The following is a 20058-nucleotide window of genomic DNA, read 5'->3' as shown; positions in this document are numbered from 1 at the left end:
GTTTGAAAATATACTGGTTTCAGAGTGGCATTGGATAGAGAACTAGAAGGAGTTTGCTCATCTGTTTGGCCTTCCCTGCGATTACAACGACAACAAGATTCCATTTATAGAGCGCCTTTCATGTCGGGAGGACTTCCCAAGGCGCTGTACAGTTGGGTCAGGACCCGAGCAGGGGGGAAATGGTCAGGGTGAGGGGAGGGAAGGGAGGGAGCGAGGAGGGGGTAGAGAGTCGAGAGGGGAGCTGAAGGCACGGTCAAAGAGAAAGGTCTTGAGACCGGCCTTGAAGGAGGAAAGGGAGGAGGCGGCGAAGGCACTGGGGGATGGAGTTCCAGAGCCTCGGGGCTGAGAGGCTGAAGGCCCGGCCACCGATGGTAGGGCGGTTGGAGCGGGGGATGTGGAGCAGACCGGAGCCAGAGGAACGGAGGGTACAGGCAGGTAGGTAGGGGGATAGTAGGTCGGAGAGGTAGGTGGGAGCAAGGCCGTGAATGGTCTTGTAGGTGAGGGTGAGGATGAGGATCTTGAATTCGATCCTCTGGGGGATGGGGAGCCAGCGGAGGCGAGCGAGGGTGGGAGTGATGTGGTCCCGAAACCTGGTGCGGGACAGTACACGAGCTGCAGAGTTCTGAATGACCTGCAGCTTGTGGAGGGAGGTGCCGGGAAGGCCGGCGAGGAGAGGGTTCCCATAGTCCAACCTTGAGGTGATAAAGGCGTGGACCAGAGTTTCAGCAGCGTGAGGGGTGAGGTAGTGCCGTAGTCTGGCGATATTCCAGAGGTGATGGAAGGCGGTGCCAGTTGTGGCGTGGATATGAGGGAGAAAAGACAGCTCAGGGTCGAACAGAACAGAACACCGAGGTTCCTGACGGGCTTTGAGAGGTGGAGAGTGGAGCCTTGGATGCTGATGCTGAGCAACAATAATATCAATAGAAAATAGAATGGGACAACATTAAATGTAGAATCAAGGGGGGGAAAAGCAAATTGTTGGAAATTAAGAACTGTAATAAATGAAAAGAAAATAGACTTTATAGAGCTAGAAACAACACATGTAATAACCTTGTCAATGAAGTTTTTTAAAAACACAAAATTGGCAGAAGCTTGGCTCTCTAATTTCAAAGTACAGCAGTGATGCTTCAATGTTCCTATACAAAGTGGGGTGGGGGGGAGAGTAAAATCATGCACAGTTCCTGGGCTTGGTTGATATTGGTGATCATTGCTGGAAAATTAATGCATGTGGATGCTGAGTGAGAACATTATCAGGCTTGGCTGTGATATTTGCAAAGTTCAATAGCCATGCTCAATGTGAAGAATAGCCAAAACAAAAACAGAGAGACTGGGAAAACTTAGCAGGTCAGGCAGCATCTACGGAGAAAGGAAAGTGAGTCAACATTTCAGCTCCACAAAACATTGACTCACTTTCCTTTCTCCATAGAATCTGCCTGACCTGCTGAGTGTTCCCAGCTCTCTCTGTTTTTGTTTCAGATTTCCAGCATCTGCAGTATTTTGTGTTTTGTTCATGAAGAATAGCCACTTTGGTAAGAAAATTGTCAGCATCTAGAAAATCATATCTTTGGGTAAAGAACGGAGCAAGAGGAGAAAATAGAAAAAGTAAAGAACAAGCAGTATGTTACACCTAGATCCTTGGTCTTTGTTTCAAAGTAAACAATATAAAATCTATCTATCTAATGTATACTCACAAAAAGGTGTTCAATACAATAATCCTGATACTTATTTTAAAAAATAAATACGCCAATAAGACAAGTATATACATAATTTACCAAATATAAATAAATGATGATTCCAAAATGCAATAAAAGATTTACCAGCTGCTTTCTCAAATTGCCAGTCAAAATCCAATTTGTTTATCCGTTTTAGATCCACAACAATTTACATTTATATAGCGCTTTTCACATAGCGAGGACATCTCAAAACAGTTCATAAAGGTGATTGGAAGTCCGAGCTGGTGAAGAGAGGCGGAAAGGTGGCTGAAGAAGTGGTTGAAAAGCTAATACTACTACTAATAATAATCTTTGCATTTGATATAGTGCTTTTCACATCTTCTAGACGTCTCAAAGGGCTTCACAGAATATGTTGAATTGACTGTATATTTGTGGGTGAAACCTTTCACTAGTTATGTACTACACAAAATAAATAACTTCAAATGCGCACAGCAGTGTTCCACAAACAGTCGTAGATTAAAAATGACCAATTTATTATTGTTTTATTTTTTGGAGGGATAATTATTATGCGGAGTAAGGAAACTTGCCCAAGGTTTCGCCCTGAAAGAGGGAGGGTGCAAGGTGGAGGAACTCCAGGATGGCGTTCCAGAGAACAGGGCAGTATGGCTGAAAGCTTGCTCCTGGTGGGGCAGATTGGATAGAGAACATGAAACAGGATGAGCAGAGGGTGCATTTGAGACAGCAGGGTCAAATGAGGTCACAGAGATAGGGTGGGTGAAACCACGAAGAGACTTGAAAGTGAGGATAAGGAACTTGAATTTGTTCTACTATGGGATGGTAAACCAGTGGAGATGAGGGAGGATGGGAGTGATTGGGTCACTGAGCCTCGTGCAGGAGAGGACACGGGCTGTAGAAGAGAACACAGACTGCAGAGTTCTGGATAGACTTATGTAGGGAGGATGTAGAGAAAACGGTGAGCAGGGTGTTCAAATAAATGAGCCTGAATGTAATGATGCATGGATGAGGATCTCAGCAGGGAAGAGGTAGTGGTTGAAGGTGGGCAATGTTACAAGGTGAGGAAAAGTTGAGCAAGTTAGTGTTTGGATGCAGGTTTTGAAGAATATTAGCTGGTTTCCCACACTATGAAACAGGCTGCCTTTTGGGTCATCAGATCGCCACTGATGACACTTTGTGCACGAGCACACAATGTGCACGAAGCATCGCTGATGTCACTTGCTGCACATTGTGTATGGATGCCATGTCCAGGAACTGTTGCTAATGTCACTTCTTGAGCAATCCCCAATTACACTAAGTTATGTTAAGAACTACAGAATATAGTCTTCAAAAGGAAGACTGAATTCAACAATTTGCCAATTTCTGGACAGTCTAAAATGCTACATCATTAGAATAAATCTAAACCCAGATGGGATTTCTGCCTGTGTGCAGAATGTAGGAATATGTATTATAATAGTTTAAAAATGACCCTCTTGGCACAACACAACTAAATGGTTCTGACAACCATTATTGGCACAGAACCTTCTGTTTTGCTGTTTGCTCACTCTCTCTTGCATATGCAGTCAGAAACGATTAAGCCTTTTCATGCACATATTGTGCATGTTTCGAATACCAGTTCCACAACAAGAATAAAAATCAAAATTAATAGTTATATCTTACAGTGAAAGGTTAAACCTGGTCCATACCACAAGGTTTTCTCTCCGATTGGAAATTGATGCTTGAATGGATTTATTTGTAAGTATTCCTATTTAAATCTGGTTCCTAGGTCATAAGGAAATTGGGCCACTGTGCAATTAATTTATCAAACAGAGAGGTACCTTTCACTAGTAATACAATGGCAAAGGGATTTGAGGCTGTTTTGGAGTGCTGACCCATTTGCCTACCCTTGCAAGTAGAGAACTACTGCAGCATGTGATGAGCAGCTGTGAAAACACAGGCTGAAGTCACAAAAAGAGTACAAGCAACCAGGCTCAAGTTAAACAAAAATTCTTTTGAAAAGTAATGATTAATTGAACATAAAGCTCAAGACACCTGAGGCTCCAGACTAATCCAATTTTCTTTCATAATGCATCTCTTTTAATGTGGTTTTTAGTTTAATTACCCTGGATTATGTACTACACAAAATAAATAACTTCAGAAAAACTGATTATACAGCAATGACATAAAGAGAAGTCATTCAGGCCGAAAGTCATATATTGCAATTGTGTGAGAATCGTTTGTATTTGTCCCAAATTGATTATCATCACCAGGATCCATGTTAGCCCTTCACATATGAAAATATATATATTGTAGAGGTTGACATTTTCAACCTGCTGGCATGTAAATAGATATTGTTCATTACAACTGTGATATGTACAAGCATATTGTTTTTTTCCTACTCAAATTGTGTACAACAATATGTCTATCAAAATCGAGGGTAGGCAAGTTTTGCTGCTCTATAATATACTGTCAGGATATATACAAAAACAGTTGGGACAGGAGAAATAGGAGGGGCCTCCCTTCAAATTTCCACCTTATAAGGAAACAATTTATGATCACTTCCAGTTGATGTTAAAATTATGAACAAGAAAAACCTGTATTTACATGGTGCCTTTCCATAAGATAACATCTTGTAAGTTTTAACAGGGATGGTGTAGAAACCAGAGAAAGGTAGGATAGGAAAGAGGTGGCTGAAGTAGGTGTTTGGAAAAAGGGAAAGAACAAAGCAGAGGGACGTTTGAAAGAGAGTTGGGGTGGGGAGTGCATAGGTACTGTAAGCTCAGAATGATGAGGCAGTAAAAGGCGAGGAAATAGAGGCCTGAGTTTGCAAAGCGAAGTGAGTGGGATAGATAGTAGGGCTGGAGGAGATTGCAGAAATAGGGAAAGATGAGGAAGGAATTTAAAGTAAGAAAGAAGATCTTGAAGCTGATCCAATAGTCAGGGAGCCTGGAAGGGGGTGATGGGCATGCAGAGCCTAGTGTGGGAGAGGATCTGGGTGCAGAACTCTGGAATTTGTGGAGGATCAAATGCCATTTGAGAAGTCTGGAGGTAACTAAGGTGTGGACGAAAGTTTCAACTTCTTTGGGAGTGGGGCCATGATAGAGGTCATGATAGAGAAAAGCTGTCTTGGTCAAGGACATATATAACAGTTCCAAAACGTCAATTATGGGGAAAAACAAATATAACTACTCCAGGTCATAGGATACTGGAGATTTAATATATTGACTGAATATATTATTTAAAAATGTGATGTAAATAATATACATAGCTTTTTAAAACCACAGTGACATTTTCCTATTAACTAAAATACAGAATGCTATTTAGAGTATTCTACGAATAAAGAAACGTTGAACAGTTCTACGAGGAATTACAATGCAATGTTATTCTTCCACTAGGTGTTGAAGAGGTGTTGAAGATGCACAACAAGCTTTGTTGCAATACCCCCCCCCCTTTGTTTTGCATCATTAACACCTGTTCAACCCATCATCCCCTGTCCTCTACCCCATTTTCGCCTTTGTCTTCCTTGCTCTGCCCACCCCCCACCCCCTCTCTATTAGCCCTTAAAAGCCTCTCCCTCCCAACAAGCCCCAGTTCTGACAAATGGTTGTGGACCTGAAACGTTGACTCACTTTCCTTTCTCAAAAAGAGAATGGCTCCTTGTGGGATTTTGCTGTATGCAAAATGGTTCCAATTTGTGTCTACAAATACTGCATTCAGTACACATTACTGCAATTCCCTGTGGAGTATTTTGAGACTTTTGAATGCTAAAGGCATTACAGTATATGAAATGCAAGGATTACTGTTATTTGGTGTAAATATGGACATTATATTTCAAGATAAGTGGAGGTTTCTTTTCAGAAGATTGATATTAGGAGAAACTGCTGAATTTAGAGTATTAAATTATACAGCTTTTTGGCTGAATATTAAGTGATAATATCTAGGTTAGGAGGGACCTGTTTACATTAGTGTTACACAAACTTAGTAAAACAGCAACTTCAACTGACAAGTTTGGAATTGCAAAGAGCTAATTCACCATTCAAAAAAAACATAAGCTTCTTGGCAAAGTAAAATTGTACTGATGTGAATAATCACAGAATGTATTTTGCACAAATGAAGCATAAAATATCATTACAAACACTAGTTACTTCAGGATATCACTTGTGATACACTTCTCATTTGTTACAAGAGATGTCCATCTACTGATATAGCAATCATTTCAATTGCCTTATCTTGTCAGTGCTCAATAATTACTGTAACATTCTTTCATCAGTTCAGAGCCCTACGCTTCTATTTTACAAATGACTGTCAATTATCTTATCGATCATATCCAAATCCTTTGGTTTTAAATGCTTTCCTTTTCTGCCAATAGCTGTCGCCGTGAAACGAGACCTAAATATACTAAACTTGTGAAAGATGATGGAACAGGATCATATTTTTTACTTAACAAGTCTCCAACTAAAAGTAGGTGCAGCAATGCAGAATAAGACTGAGATTGTCTTAAAGTTCCAAAAATGAATAAATGCTGGATCAAACTCACAATAGGGTGAAAATTGCAATATTGTAATGTTAACTAACACTGAACTGTTGGGACTTTCATCTTGCAGAACTGGATTGCCAGTTAACACAAAAAATTCAATTAAAACCATTATCTCATGAAATCCAAAGCTTGGGCAAACCATCTTCTCATTGGGAAGGTGTGTTGGGGCTTCATTGAAGCACAGACGGGTAAGAGTCAATGTGTTGATTATTATAAGATTGTTAAATTCACTGATGTTAATTGGGACCATTGGTGGTAACACATCTCAGAACATGGCAATTTTCATCAAAAAGAAATGGAATATCTTCATTTTGAATCTATCCAATCAAATATTTTCTTTTGGATGTAAAAAGCTAAATTAAACTACACTCATTAAAAGTTTAGTGTTAAATGATCTTATAGCATCTTACCTCTGAAATTTGTACATCATCCTTCAGTTCAGTTGTGTGACAGGCTAACAACCCAATTAGACGAACTACCTTGGCACGACTGAAAAGCAAAAAGATAGATGCTATTTAACATTATGATTCTAAAATGAACAAGACTAACAATAGTTGTTGATATTCTTCTAATTAAGTTTAAGCTATGTGGAAAAATTGAGAAACCTACACGAAGAGTGAAAGGCAGGGCCATCACAAAGGTTGAAAAGAATAAACAAGAAAGACAAGTCAAGTCAATTGGTAAAGCCAAGTTTGGTTTTCAAAGATTGGTGCATTGCTGGAGGAGGAAACAGAAATGAAGCACCTACAATTTTGTAGTACCTTATCACATCAAAAAAGCTCAAAGCAGTTAGGAAAGGCAGAGCAATAAAGAATCCAGGTCATGAAATTCTGTGAAAAAATAATTTGGAAAATGGTGGTACAATGAATCTTGATTTTAGCACACTGAAAATACAAAGAGAAGAATGTGTTCAATTGTGTTACGGAAAACATTTGGAAGAACAATGTTCATTGCATTACTGAAATTGAGGAGAAACTTGTTTTTGGTCAGCTGGCCATCTGACACATATGGAAACCCATCACCATGCTTAAGAGGATCCAAATCAAGTTGAGATTTCCATGCATCCCACCTACACATGGAAATTCCAGAGATAGATTGTGGGAATGGAATGCGCACTCTCTCCCTGGAGGGAGAAACACTTGTGGTACTCCTTAACTATCACCGGTGTTAACCTTCCTCCACTAGGTGGCAGCACACCCCTCCCAGTAAAAAGTTTGTTCTTTTTCAAATCCAGCTCTTTTTATTTTGAAGCAAGCATTTTTCATTTCTAGGGTTGTATGTTTTGGTCAACACTTATTTTACAGGGTTCATCTGCCAAGGAGGGGCAAAACTCATCTTCTGCCCAACCAAAATTAATTTTAGACGAAATTGAGAGTTCCATCTATGTATTCCGACTACATGTAATAATAAACTTTGTATTTGATATCGCGCCTTATCACATCTCCAAGATGTCTCAAAGCACTTCAAGGAGTATACTGCACAGTGGATTGTCTGTGTATTTTGTGGGTAAAATTTCCCTGTGTTTGGAATGGATTGCACATTCTCCTTGTAGAGATACACTCTGCTTATCCAATTCCAGAGAGTATCAGGTGCAGATTAGCTCAAATAAAAGGCCAGAAAGGGTGAGATGGACATTGAAGGTTGGATGTGAGAAACCGATTTTTATTGTGACCTGTCCAAAAATAATCAAGCCTTGCACCGATTATGGGTCGTATAAAGAGATACGAATTGTTGTAGGGAAACACAGTATTTGACTTAAAAAAAGCTCCTTCACCAATAGAGATGTGAGAGTTCCATTTGAGTCATAATAGAGATTGAGGCCAAGATTATTGATAGATAGAGAATTAAAAGTGAAGCCATGAACAGCCATGGCAGCCTTTGGACTTCCAAGGAACATCAAGAAACTTTTGAAGAGTTGAAATTTACAAGAATTGAATTGCTCTATGCAAATTGCGTGACTGAAATCAAGGTTTAGTGATTCAGTTATTACACTTCCGATAGAATCAAGCTTATGTACACTGATGGTGTGCGATGTGAAGGAAGTTGATCACTGAGTTTGCTCATTTATCAGCATAGAACTAAAATCATTGATTGATGGTAGCAGAGGAGGTCCCTAATGTGGAGAAGAAACAAAACTCATTACGAAGCATCTTAAATAAAAAGTTGATTTTTAAATTCCCTCGTGTCACACCTGTTTTTATACTTTAATGTACACAGTGGCTGGTCACACTGAAATTAAATAGGGCATTAAAAAAAGACAGATTAATTTGGTCAAAGTACCATATTTAAACTTTTTCATAACCTGTGAACTTCTGCCAGTTATGTGATGTAAGTGGATTTTGGCAGATTTTTGCAATTCATTTTATTACTGCAGTGCTAAATCACTCTCTGTTCATTTGATTGTGCAGATGTTTTTTATTTCAAAGCAGTACATATCTCCTGAGACTTATTTTTACAGCTTGCCTTTATTTTTGCCAGCTTTCCTTATGTGTCAACAAGGGATTGCCAGCGTGAATACCAGCAGCTTCTGAAAACATTCTTAGAATTATAGACTAATAACTATATAGTCATAAAACATATTTTCCAAATATCAGTCTCAAAAGATTATGAATTCAATACTTGGTTTATTCTAATCTGTTAGTCTTGACTTGATGAGGTATATATGGCTCTTAAATCGATACTGAAGGTGTAGTACATAAAACAAGTTTTACTTTATTAGAATTTCAAACAAACTTTAAAACATGAAACTTTTATGTTTAAAGGTTCTTGAACAATTCATTGTCATAAAGGTTTACTGTTATTAATTGGCAGATCACACTCCTGACTTTTTAACAACATTATAAATGAACTGCCCGTTTGCACAATTCTACACACATGGAGCTAAAAACAAGTTCTCATTAGCCCTAGAGATAAGCAGTTTGAAGCAGATAATGTATCTGGAGCTGCTTCAAATCGCTCTTCTACTGGAAACAATATCATATTGCTTCTCTAGTAAAAAAGGGGATATAAAACTTCTGACTTTGACTACTGTCCTGAATTTTGTCAAATTGTTTTCTGTAGTTCTTCATACAAAACTAGCTTCAAAACTGAAGCTGTATTTAACAATAGGCCAAATTCTGGATGCTCACGAATGCTACAAATGTAGAGCAAATTGGATGGAATTTCTCCCCATTATCTGAAAAACCAAACCTGAAATTTATAGATGTTTCAACAAAAGGTTATTGCTGCCACCATGTGGTTGTTAACACGTCAAGTTTTTTTNCTTGCATTTTAAAGTGGATGGCTCTGGTCTCAATGCTGAATTGTAGGCAGCCATTATTCTGTTCATGAAAATTCCAAGCTTTGTGTTCACAGATTACTCTGCAGAGTGAATATAATCCTTCTGGTCACCAAAATCAGCAATAAAAAGGAATTTCTTCTTAAAAGCAAACATTTACAGGTTGATTTGATCCAGTTCTTACACTGAATCAATATTGAAGGTGCATTTAAAATGTTCACAGAGTCTGCATGTGACATCCTAATAATGGTTGCTTTGAATAGCCATTCTGAAAGAGACTTTTCTTCCTCCCCCCAATTTTAAATGCAGGCTTGTTTACTGCAGCATTCAGTTTGTTCCTTTTTTTTATTTGGAACCGCTGTCACAGAAGATTACACAAGAGGATGTAAAAGTTTTCATGAAATTACATGTTATTTAATTTGAAAAATAAAGACTGTAAAACGTCAGTAATGATTTCTCATTCAATCAAGCTATCCTCCACATAGTGCGTGAGTTGGACCAAGTATTCTATCAAGTGGAGTGGTGTTGGAATCTTGCAGGTAGCTGAAGACCAAGTAAAAGCAAAGCCTTTCTAATAATAATAATCCTTGCATTTGAAATAGTGACTTATAATGTCATCGAGATGTCTCAAAGCGTTTCACAGTATATAGTAAAGGGGACTGACTGTATTTTGTGGGCAAAATGTGTCAGTCAATTGCGCACAGCAATGATGCACAGTCATGGATTGAGACACCACATTATTATTTTTTTGGAGGAATTATTAGCCCTGGAAAGTGATCCGCCAATCGACTAACAACTGGGTTCCATCTTACTGCTAGGTAAACAGAGACGTGTGGACTAAGGAAATTTGCCTATGGGAATACACCACAATACATAATAAATATCCTCATACACGCTTTCATTACATCGAGGCTCAACTATACAAACTCACTGCTTGTCGGCCTCCCCTACTCCTCCCTCCACAGGTTGCAGATCATCCAGAACTCTGCAGCTCATGCCCTCTGCCGCACTAGGCTCCGCGACCCTATCACCCCCATCCTTGCCCAACTCCACTGGCTTCCCATCACACAGAGGATACAGTTCAAGATCCTGGTCCTCACCTTCAAAGCCCTCAATGGTCTTGCTCCCCCTACCTCTCCGACCTCGTAGCCCCCTACCACACTGTTCGCTCCCTCCGCTCAGCGGGCTCTGGCCTGCTTCATGTCCCCCGCCTTGCTCGTCCCACTATTGGCAGGTGGGCTTTCTGCCACTCTGCACCCACCCTTTGGAACTCCATCCATCCATCCGTCTCGCCCCCTCCCTTATCACCTTCAAGGCCCGCCTCAAGACCCTCCTCTTCAACCGTGCTTTTGATCTCCCTGCTTCCCCCCTGCCCTCCCCCCTCCCAACCCTTTGCTCGGGTCCGTAACTCTGTCTGTCCAGCGCCTTGGGACGTCCTTCCAATGTGAAAGGCGCTATATAAATGTAATTTTGTTTTTGTTGGTTTAGCCCCGCTAGGGAATCGAACCCGGGTCCTCTCGCTTGCGAGGCGAGCGCACTAACCACACTACAGAACTCCACAAAATAGACAACGTGTCAACTTGGCTTAGTTGGTAGCACTCTCGCCTCTGGAGCAGATGCGTTCAAGCCTCTAATTAGGAATTTGAACTCATTGTTCAGGATAACATTCCTTTACAGCTGTGGGGGAAAATGCTGTATTGTTGACCGTATGCTTTGGATGAAATGGGAAACTGAAATATCTACCTGTTTAAGTGGTTGTTAAAGATCTCATGGCACTATTCAACAAGAGAAAGGAGTTTCTCCCGGTGTCTTGAGCAACAATCTGCCTGATTAATTTATTTTTCACCTCATGGCTGTTTGTGGAATATTGATGTGTTTTCCTACATCTACATAATCACTACACTTAATGGCAATTCTCCTTGAAGCACTTTGCGATGTTGTGTCGCTAAATGCATTAGATCAAATGCAAGGATTATTTGATACCAAACTGGGCATTGCCCACAGCTGCCAAATCTAAACAATGTTGAAGGATTTATCCATGTAGCAGTCTTACCCAATATTATGTATGGATAACTGTTGAAGTTCAAGAAACAGCTGTGGAGCGAATTGAGTGACCCTTCACACATCCCAAAGGTCTCTTAGCAACAGCTGGTAAAAGACTGCACTCTGCTAAGCACTTATCAATCTTTGCTTGGAGCCAAATTTCCTAGAAGGCTCATAGACACAAATAGCTGTCAATTTTTTTGGGAAGAGGTGAAAACTTTATAGGATCAACAGAAAATGAATCCTGGATAACTTTGACATAATGGAAGCACTGTTCCAGATCAGAGTGCTGGAAAGGCAGATATAAAGCGGATCATTTTGTTTGCTGAAGAATTTTAATAGGAACAGGGAGCGGAATAGAAATGAAGCATTACTGAATTCCAATGCCAAATTAAACACAGCTATGTGTGAGAAATACCCAAATCTTAGTACCTATGGGAATGAAAACCAGAGAAAGCAGTAAGGCTGTTTCCCATGAAAAGAATTTAATGCATAAGAGGTAAGATGTTCAAAGGACAGACACCAAATAAACTTTGCATTTCATATAGCATCTTATTACACTGAAATATCTTAAAGTTCTTTAACGTTTTCTGTAAAAAGTGTAGTGACTGTTTTTGGAGGCAAAATGTAGCAGACAATTTGCACACACCAATGTCCCACAAGCAGTCAGGAGATAAATGGCTAACTTTAGCTAGAGGAATGTTGGCCAGAAAACCAGTTGAAACTCCTTTCTCTTTTCAAATATTGCCACGGGATCTTTAAAGTTTACCAGAACCAACAGATGAGAAAATCATTCGAGAAGTCTATCCTCAAGATAACAAAGGCATGAGTTTTTTCATAAGTTTTTGAGCAGGGGTGAGGGCATAAGCAAGCAGGGTTCTGCACGGAAACTGCTCTGGTCAAGGTCACAAACAACATCCTGACCATGTGTGACCAGAGCTCCCTCTACCTCCTCGACCTCTCCACCACCTTTGACTCCGTGGACCACTCAATCCTCCTCCACCACTTCTCCTCCCACCTCAACCTTCAAGGATCTGTCCTTGACTGGTTCAGGTCCTATCTTTCACACACCGCCTACACTTCGTTGCGGCAAACGGCTTCGCCTCCAGTCCCTGCACCGTCTTGTGCGGTGTTCCTCAGGGCTCTGTCCTCGGTCTCCTCCTCTTCACCCTCTACATGCTCCCCCTTGGTAACATCATCCGCAGACATGGGGTAAATTTCCACATGTATGCAGATGCCACCCAACTCTATCTCTCTGCCTCCACCCTCAACTCCAGGACTTCTGGCGTCCTGACCGACTGCCTGTCCGACATCAAGTCCTGGATGAGGGACAACTTTCTCCAACTCACTGTCAGCAAGACCGAGGCCTTCCTGATTGGCTCGCGCCAGCACCTCCGCACCTTGGGCACTGGCAACATCAGCCTCCACGGCTACACACCCAACCTCACTGAGCCAGTCAGGAACCTGGGTATCCTGTTTGACCCTGAACTGTCCTCTCTCCCCCACATCCGTGCCATGACCGGCACTGCCTACTACCACCTCCGCAACATTGCCAGACTCCCCCACTGCCTCACCCCTCAGGCTGCCGAAACCCTCACCCACACATTCGTCACATCAAGGCTCAATTACAGGAACTTCCTCCTCATTTACCTTCCCAACTCTTCCCTTCACAAGCTGCAGATCATCCAAAACTCTGCAGCTTGTGTACTCTCACGCACCAGGCTCTGTGACCCCATCACTTCCACCCTCGCCCGACTCCACTGGCTCCCCATTCCCCAGAGGATCGAGTTCAAGATCCTCGTCCTCACCTTTTAAGGCCATCCATGGCCTTGCCCCCTCCTACCTCTGACCTGCTGACTCCCTACCAACCTGCCCGCTCCCTCCGTTCAGCGGGCTCCGGCCTGCTCTATGTCTCCCACCTGACCCGCCCTACCATCGGTGGCCGGGCTTTCAGCCTCTCTGCCCGCATACTCTGGAACTCCATCCCACGGTCCCTTCAACTCGCTTCCTCCCTTGCCTCCTTCAAGGTCGGTCTCAAGACCCTTCTCTTCGACCGTGCCTTTGGTCTCGCTCCCACCTCTCTGCCTTCCCTCACCCCTAACCCACCCCTCCCCCATGCTCGGGCCCCGACACCTGACTGTTCAGCGCTTTGGGACGTCCTCCCGACATGAAAGGCCTCTATAAATGTAATTTTGTTGTTGTTGTTGCTGTAGGTGGAAGAATTTGGTCTTCGTGATGGACTGGGCTTGAAGCACAGCTGAGGGGTCAAGAAGACCATCAAGATTACACACTGATTGATTCTTTTTGAGCAAACTGCCAGGAAGGTTGATAAGAGTCTGTGCTGGAGGAACTGAACAAAATAACTACATCTTCTTGATATTCAACTGAAGTAAATGAAGACCAGGACATAACAAACTGGCAGTTGGTCAGAATAGCAAAGGTGATGTTGAGACACCCATTATGATGTTGAAAGCATGATCTCTGAATGAAACTTCAGCTTGAAATTGTAGGTTTTGTTGGTCAATGGTTTTCTAGAAGTCAATACAATGACAACTCTGTTCGCAAGAAACCTTTGCTTAACAATCAACTCTTGTCAATTGACAAGCAATCACAAGAAGGTTTGCTTGATCTGGATACAGAATCCGACTAAATATCTGCGAAGATAATTCTTTGCTATGGGCACTGAGATAAGACAAGGACTGTACAAATTCAGGATGTTGCAGATCATCATTCTGAAGCTACATATAGCATTATCACCTTTATCCCTCGGGAAGAGAAAATAAATGTCTAGAGGAGCATTGATTTCCAAGAGCATAAAAAGTAAATTGTCATCTACTTGACCCCAGTGTTTGATCAGAAATAGGGAAGTGAATATTTTGACAGAATACCATTTGACATAATCCAAATATTGAAAGTCCAGTGTGAATCTTGAAACCCTGCTAAAAGGTCAGGCTGCTCTGTGTCTGGTACAGTTGGTGATAATCTCTTTAGAACGAAGATCATAACCCGACCTCCCGCAAGCTAGTGCTGGGCAGACACCACTGGCTCCACATGATTGGCATATGTATGGGTATGTCACTATGACTGCACCTTCTGTGCTTTCCATGGACCAATCAATACTAATTAAGTGATTGTGGATGGGATGGAAGACATTAATAATCCTTGTATTTGATATAAAGCTTGATTAAGTTGAAACATTTCAAAGCATTTCAGAGTTTTCTGTAAAGTGTAGCAATTGTGTAAACGTAAAATAGTTAATGATTTATCTGGGGGATTTCTAGCCAGAAGACACCATGAGAAACTCCCCTCTCTTTTGAAAAGTCATTCCATCTTTCACATCCAGCTGAACAGACAGCACTTTGAATCATACAGTATTCCCCCAGCAATGCAGTAGAATGTCAACCTAGGCTATAAGCTCGATCTGGGGCTTGAACCCAAATCTTCTGACTCAGAGGTGAGAGGGCTTGCAACTGAGTGAGGCTGATACCTGGATTGGTGAGTTGGACCGGCTAATACTGGTTAGAAATTTACCATAAAGATGTAAAATTACCACAAAGACGAGGGAGATTTCACTCCAGATTTTCTTCTTTATCATTACAAAACCACTTGGAATCACTGGCAATCACCCCAACGGTTACAGGCCAAAACCCAATGACAAATTGAATATTTTTAAATAGGTATTACCAATGTGTTCAATGTAAAAGCAGCACAGCCACTTTCTAATGCCTTTTTTCCAACAGTAAGTAGCGCTTGAACCCTAAACGGTCAATAATTTAGTTAATAATAATCCTTGCATTTGATCTAGTGCCTTATCACAGCTTCAATAAGTCAAGGAATATACAGTAAAGTGAATTGAATATTGCAGAGATAAGCATGCCATGCAAAATGTTCAACAATCCATAGAAACAGAAAAACAATTGGGAAACTTATGGCAAAAATGGAAAACAGTAGAAGGTTTGAAGGAATCAACTGATACAAAGATGAGAAAACTTCACAGGAAAAAGGTGTTGAAAAAAATAATTGGCACTTAGTTGAAATGCACTATTTATAGTGAGCAGGAGCCATATGGACAATGTCTCCTGAATTATGTTACGACATCTTAAAGCAGTGCAAGCCATGTGATAATTATTCTACCCCTGGCAAAACATTTGTTCTAATTTCTTTAAGCTATGTGTAGGATACCAAGAGTGTACCAAAGTGGAGATTTCATGCAGTCTGAGGATGGTGGCGTCACTGTGTCATGCTTAAGAAATATGGTGCAATACTTCAGACATCTGCCATTACAAAATGATACCAGGGAACATTTAATAAGAAATTTCAGATAGCATTAATCTAAGATAATAATCCCTCCAAAAACAAAACAATGATAAATTGGTCATTTTCAATCCACGACTGTTTGTGGGACACTGCTGTGCACAATTGGCTGCCGCATTTCGCCCACAAATCTACAGTCAATTCACTTTACAGCATATTCTGTGAAGCTCTTTGAGACGTCGAGAAGACTTGAAAAGTGCTATATAAAATGCAAGGATTATTATTATTAAGATTATTTTTGGTAATAAAATGAGAGATTACTTACATACACGCAGAATGTGGAATGTGTTGCTAAGAAATTAGCTTACAAACTGATAAATCTGTTTGTGCCTGGTTTGAGATTTTAAGAAATCATGCACAGAGCCTTCTTTCAATCACATTGCATAAAGATAACTTAATTATAATATACACAGTGTGTGTGATATATATATCAGCACTTTATATATATCACACACAGTAAACTCCTGATAACTCAACCCTAGCTTAACTTGTCTCTACCATTTAAGTCATCATGCTGTCAACATCCCCCCAAATATTGCTGTGCTATCACAATATAATTACATTCAGTAATTTAATTTGCCATACCGAATAATTAGTCACTGAGCCCTTTTCCCTTGGAGTGACAAGTTATCAGGAGTTTACTGTATAACTTCCATACATTGACCTTTTCTAACCATGCATCCTTATGATGTTTCTCAATCTCATGGATCCTGTAATGTGTTCCAAGAAACCATAAAAGTCCCTGGTTCTAGATTCCTTAATCTAGAATGGGTTCTCATCTCCTACATTTAATAAGAGAATTTAATAAGAGCAGCCTGTATTTCTTTCTAGATATATCAACAGGGTTCTACAGAATATCTGGCTATGTAGATTCAATCCAGTAGTCTGACATAGAACTTTGTTCTAAGGGTTTAACATCCTGTGAAGATTTACCTTTTTATGCCAGTAGAGGGCATATGAATTCTTAGCAAACTAAATCTAGAGGCTTTAAAAGATAAAAGAATCCCTTCTAAAAATGGATAGTAATGATGTATCAAACAGATGCTTTCTATTCTTGCAATGAGGCATGCCATACTTACACATCCCAATTTGGAGCCGCTCGCAGCTGCTGTATTAACAGTGGAAACTGGAAAGAAAAGGCACAATGTATGTATTTTAGTAGGTTGACAGATATACAAACCTGAATGTAATTATATTGTGGTAGCACAGCAATATTTGGGGGAGGGGGAATCTGTTTATATGATTGACAGTTTCAGCAGAGATGTTCTAAATTGTATCTGGTTGCTGCAGTGCCCAGGGATAATAGGGGTGAAGGTCAGCGCTAGCCTTGCGCTGTTGCCTTCTGTATTTCACAGTGACTTATTCTCCATGTCTAGCAGAACAGACACTTTCAGAAGTCAATGTACACATGACCAGGGAGACTCAATAAAGACAGATGAACTGATGGGAAGAAAGTCTCCTGTCTGCTGGATCAGTGATCCTGTATCAAACCAGTTCCAGGAGGGCAGAGCCTCTCAGCAAAATTATATTTAACTCTAAATGAGAATTACATTCAATAGGATCACAACAGGGAAATGAAAATTATCATGTGAATGCAGTGCTTGCTTGAGTGAAGCACATTATTGGGAGAAAGATTGGAGGCAGCTTCTACATTCATCTTTGCCTTTCCTAAACTGAGAGTGCTTAATGTCTACATTGGGTTCCAAAAATGCAAACATAGGAGGGAGGTGAATCATGAAACACTAGATCAAGGATTTTACCTATACTATAATAATATAATAATAATCCTTGTATTTGATATAGCGCTTTATCACGGTGTCAAGACATTTCAAAGGGCTACATGAGATATACTGTAAGGTGGTATCACTGTGTTTTGTGGGAGAATGCAGCAGCCAATTTGTCCACAGCAATGTCCCACAAACAACTATGGAGTGAGTGACTAATTTTATTTGTGGGATTGTTAGCCAGGAAACCAGGAGAACCTCCTTTCTCCAGTAATTACTTCTTTCTCCCACCCAGTGTTATTGCCATCATCACAGTACTGAATGGAGTGATGTATTTTTCCACAGGGATATGAGAGAAAAGAAAAAGCATAAAGAGAAAGAATAAAAAATGATGCTCATAATTCTTTACCAGTTTTGGTGTCAAAAAAGGCCATTAACCAGGATACTAATTTGAAAAATTAAATGCATGTCCCATGTGAAAATAAACTGCTCATTTGAATCAGAATACCAATATGCTCTACTTCACATGAAACGCAACTATTCATCCATATACATCAAATGTACAACAAAATGCTAAGTGCTTGTTTCATATGTTCATTGCAATAATTCTTCAGTAAACCTTGGTCTTCTAAGTCTACTTTTATTCAGGGTACGTATGCAATGGGTGTAATTTTTTAAAAATAGAATGTAAGATCACCCTTTTCAGAATGCCATTGGAACGTCTGGTATCTATACAGCCGGTTTCTGGCACAAGAGAGTTTGTTACTTACCAGCTGTGAGTCCATTAGCTTTGTAGCAACCTCCTTGTGGCTGACCACAGTACACAGATAGCATAGCAAGTTCAACTTCACTCGAGGTGCCCCTGAAGTCTTCTCTCCAGAAACAACCAGCAAGCACAGCTGCTGCACAAAAGCATTCCAATCCTGTTCCTTTAAAGATGTCAATTTGTCAGCTGTAATTTAACAAGCAACAAGTTCACCATTAACTTCACCCTTCGTAATGTAAAGAATGTAACCCCATACTGTACATCAAAATTATTCTTCAGTTTTGAAGAACGACCACCCACAAGCAAACTAGAACTCTGCAGCCAGACACTAACCAATCCTTAGTAACTGTTGAGTCAATTTTGGATGACTTCATGTCTGTTTGTGAGCCCTTCTTATTTGCAAAGTATCTCCCGCGTTTGGCTACAAATATCAACTACAAGATGGAATATAATATCTCCATAGCATTCCACCAGGTAACGTGAAAAAAGCAAAAGATGGGTAGTCCCAGGTGTTAAATGTGTGACCATGTGAAAAACTCAACTTTTTTTTAGCTACGAAGAAGGTACAGCACATCACAAATCCTGAACTGTATTAAATTCACCAGAATTTAAGCTCCACTTCTCTATCTTCTCGCTTCACTCAGCTGGCTCTGGCCTCCCCTATATCCTTCGTCCTCTCTGTGCTTTCAGTCCTTATATCCCAAGACTCTGGAACTTTCTGCCTCAATCCCCATACCTTGCCCCACCCTCTTCGACCATGCCTATGGCCCCTCCCCTCTCTCCCTGGCATTGGTGTCAAGCTCCACCACTTTTCTGAGAGGCTACACAGCATGAAGGGCACTATATGAATGCAACTTGTCATTATTCATATTAGGCAATAAAGTATTTCTCTCCAATATAGCAAAAAAAATTGTTAATCTAGGTATATTTAGGTGAAACATAACCCAAAGCATTAAAAGTGAGGATGAGGATCTTGAACTCGATCCCCTGGGGGATGAGGAGCCAGTGGAGTCGGGCGAGGGTGGGAGTGATGGGGTGATTAACTTGCAATTTGACTTTTTTTTGTTAAAATTAATAAATTGTCAATAATTACCATGCAGGTTGTTGTGAATGACAAATAAGTACATTTTGGATTTGACACCTATACTATTAAACATCTCCAAAAGCTTTACATGTCATTGCTATCAAATGTAGTGGCTGTATTTGTAGGTAAATGCAACAGCCAATATGATGGTAGGAAGTCTTATCAAAGCTGCTAGAAAAAAACATGTTATGGATGCTGAGATGACAAGTTTATGCATTTATAAATGCATTCCAAAACAACAACAAAAAATTACATTTGTATAGCGCCTTTCATGTCGGGCAAACATCCCAAGGTGCTGTAGATAGAGACAGCAGGCAACATCAAAACACAATTCCTTGCTACTCACCAATTAAGAATCATTTTAATTTGTACACTGATGGATTTTGTCTGTAAGAATGGCTTGAGGATAGTCAAGGCAGAAAAATACAACCCACAAGTACTACATGTGATAAATTCTGACCGACTGCCTGTCCAACATCAAGTCCTGGACGAGGGACAACTTTCTCCAACTCAACGTCAGCAAGACCGAGGCCCTCCCGATTGGCTCACGCCAGCGCCTCCGCACCTTGGGCGTTGGCAGCATCAGCCTCAACAGCTACACACTCAACCTCACTGAGCCAGTCAGGAACCTGGGTATCTTGTTTGA

At 40.6% G+C, this 20058-nt stretch overlaps 1 protein-coding gene across 1 annotated transcript in view; it reads right to left on the bottom strand.

Moving 5' to 3' along the window:
- The window catches only part of ulk4 (unc-51 like kinase 4), a 261176-nt gene that overhangs the window by 200389 nt on the left and 40729 nt on the right, over nt 1-20058 (bottom strand). Inside the window, exons 15-17 of the mRNA XM_042332045.1 lie at nt 18333-18514; nt 16918-16964; nt 6615-6693 (exon numbers count right to left, since the gene is read on the bottom strand). Coding sequence (XP_042187979.1) covers nt 6615-6693; nt 16918-16964; nt 18333-18514 — 308 coding nt within the window. The remainder of the gene's footprint in view (nt 1-6614; nt 6694-16917; nt 16965-18332; nt 18515-20058) is intronic.

Source organism: Callorhinchus milii, unplaced genomic scaffold (genome assembly GCF_018977255.1).
Source record: "Callorhinchus milii isolate IMCB2004 unplaced genomic scaffold, IMCB_Cmil_1.0 Scaffold2, whole genome shotgun sequence".
Lineage (NCBI taxonomy): Eukaryota > Metazoa > Chordata > Chondrichthyes > Chimaeriformes > Callorhinchidae > Callorhinchus > Callorhinchus milii.
The sequence above is the reverse complement of the archived record's forward strand: the minus strand, read 5'-3'. Positions and strand labels throughout refer to the sequence as shown.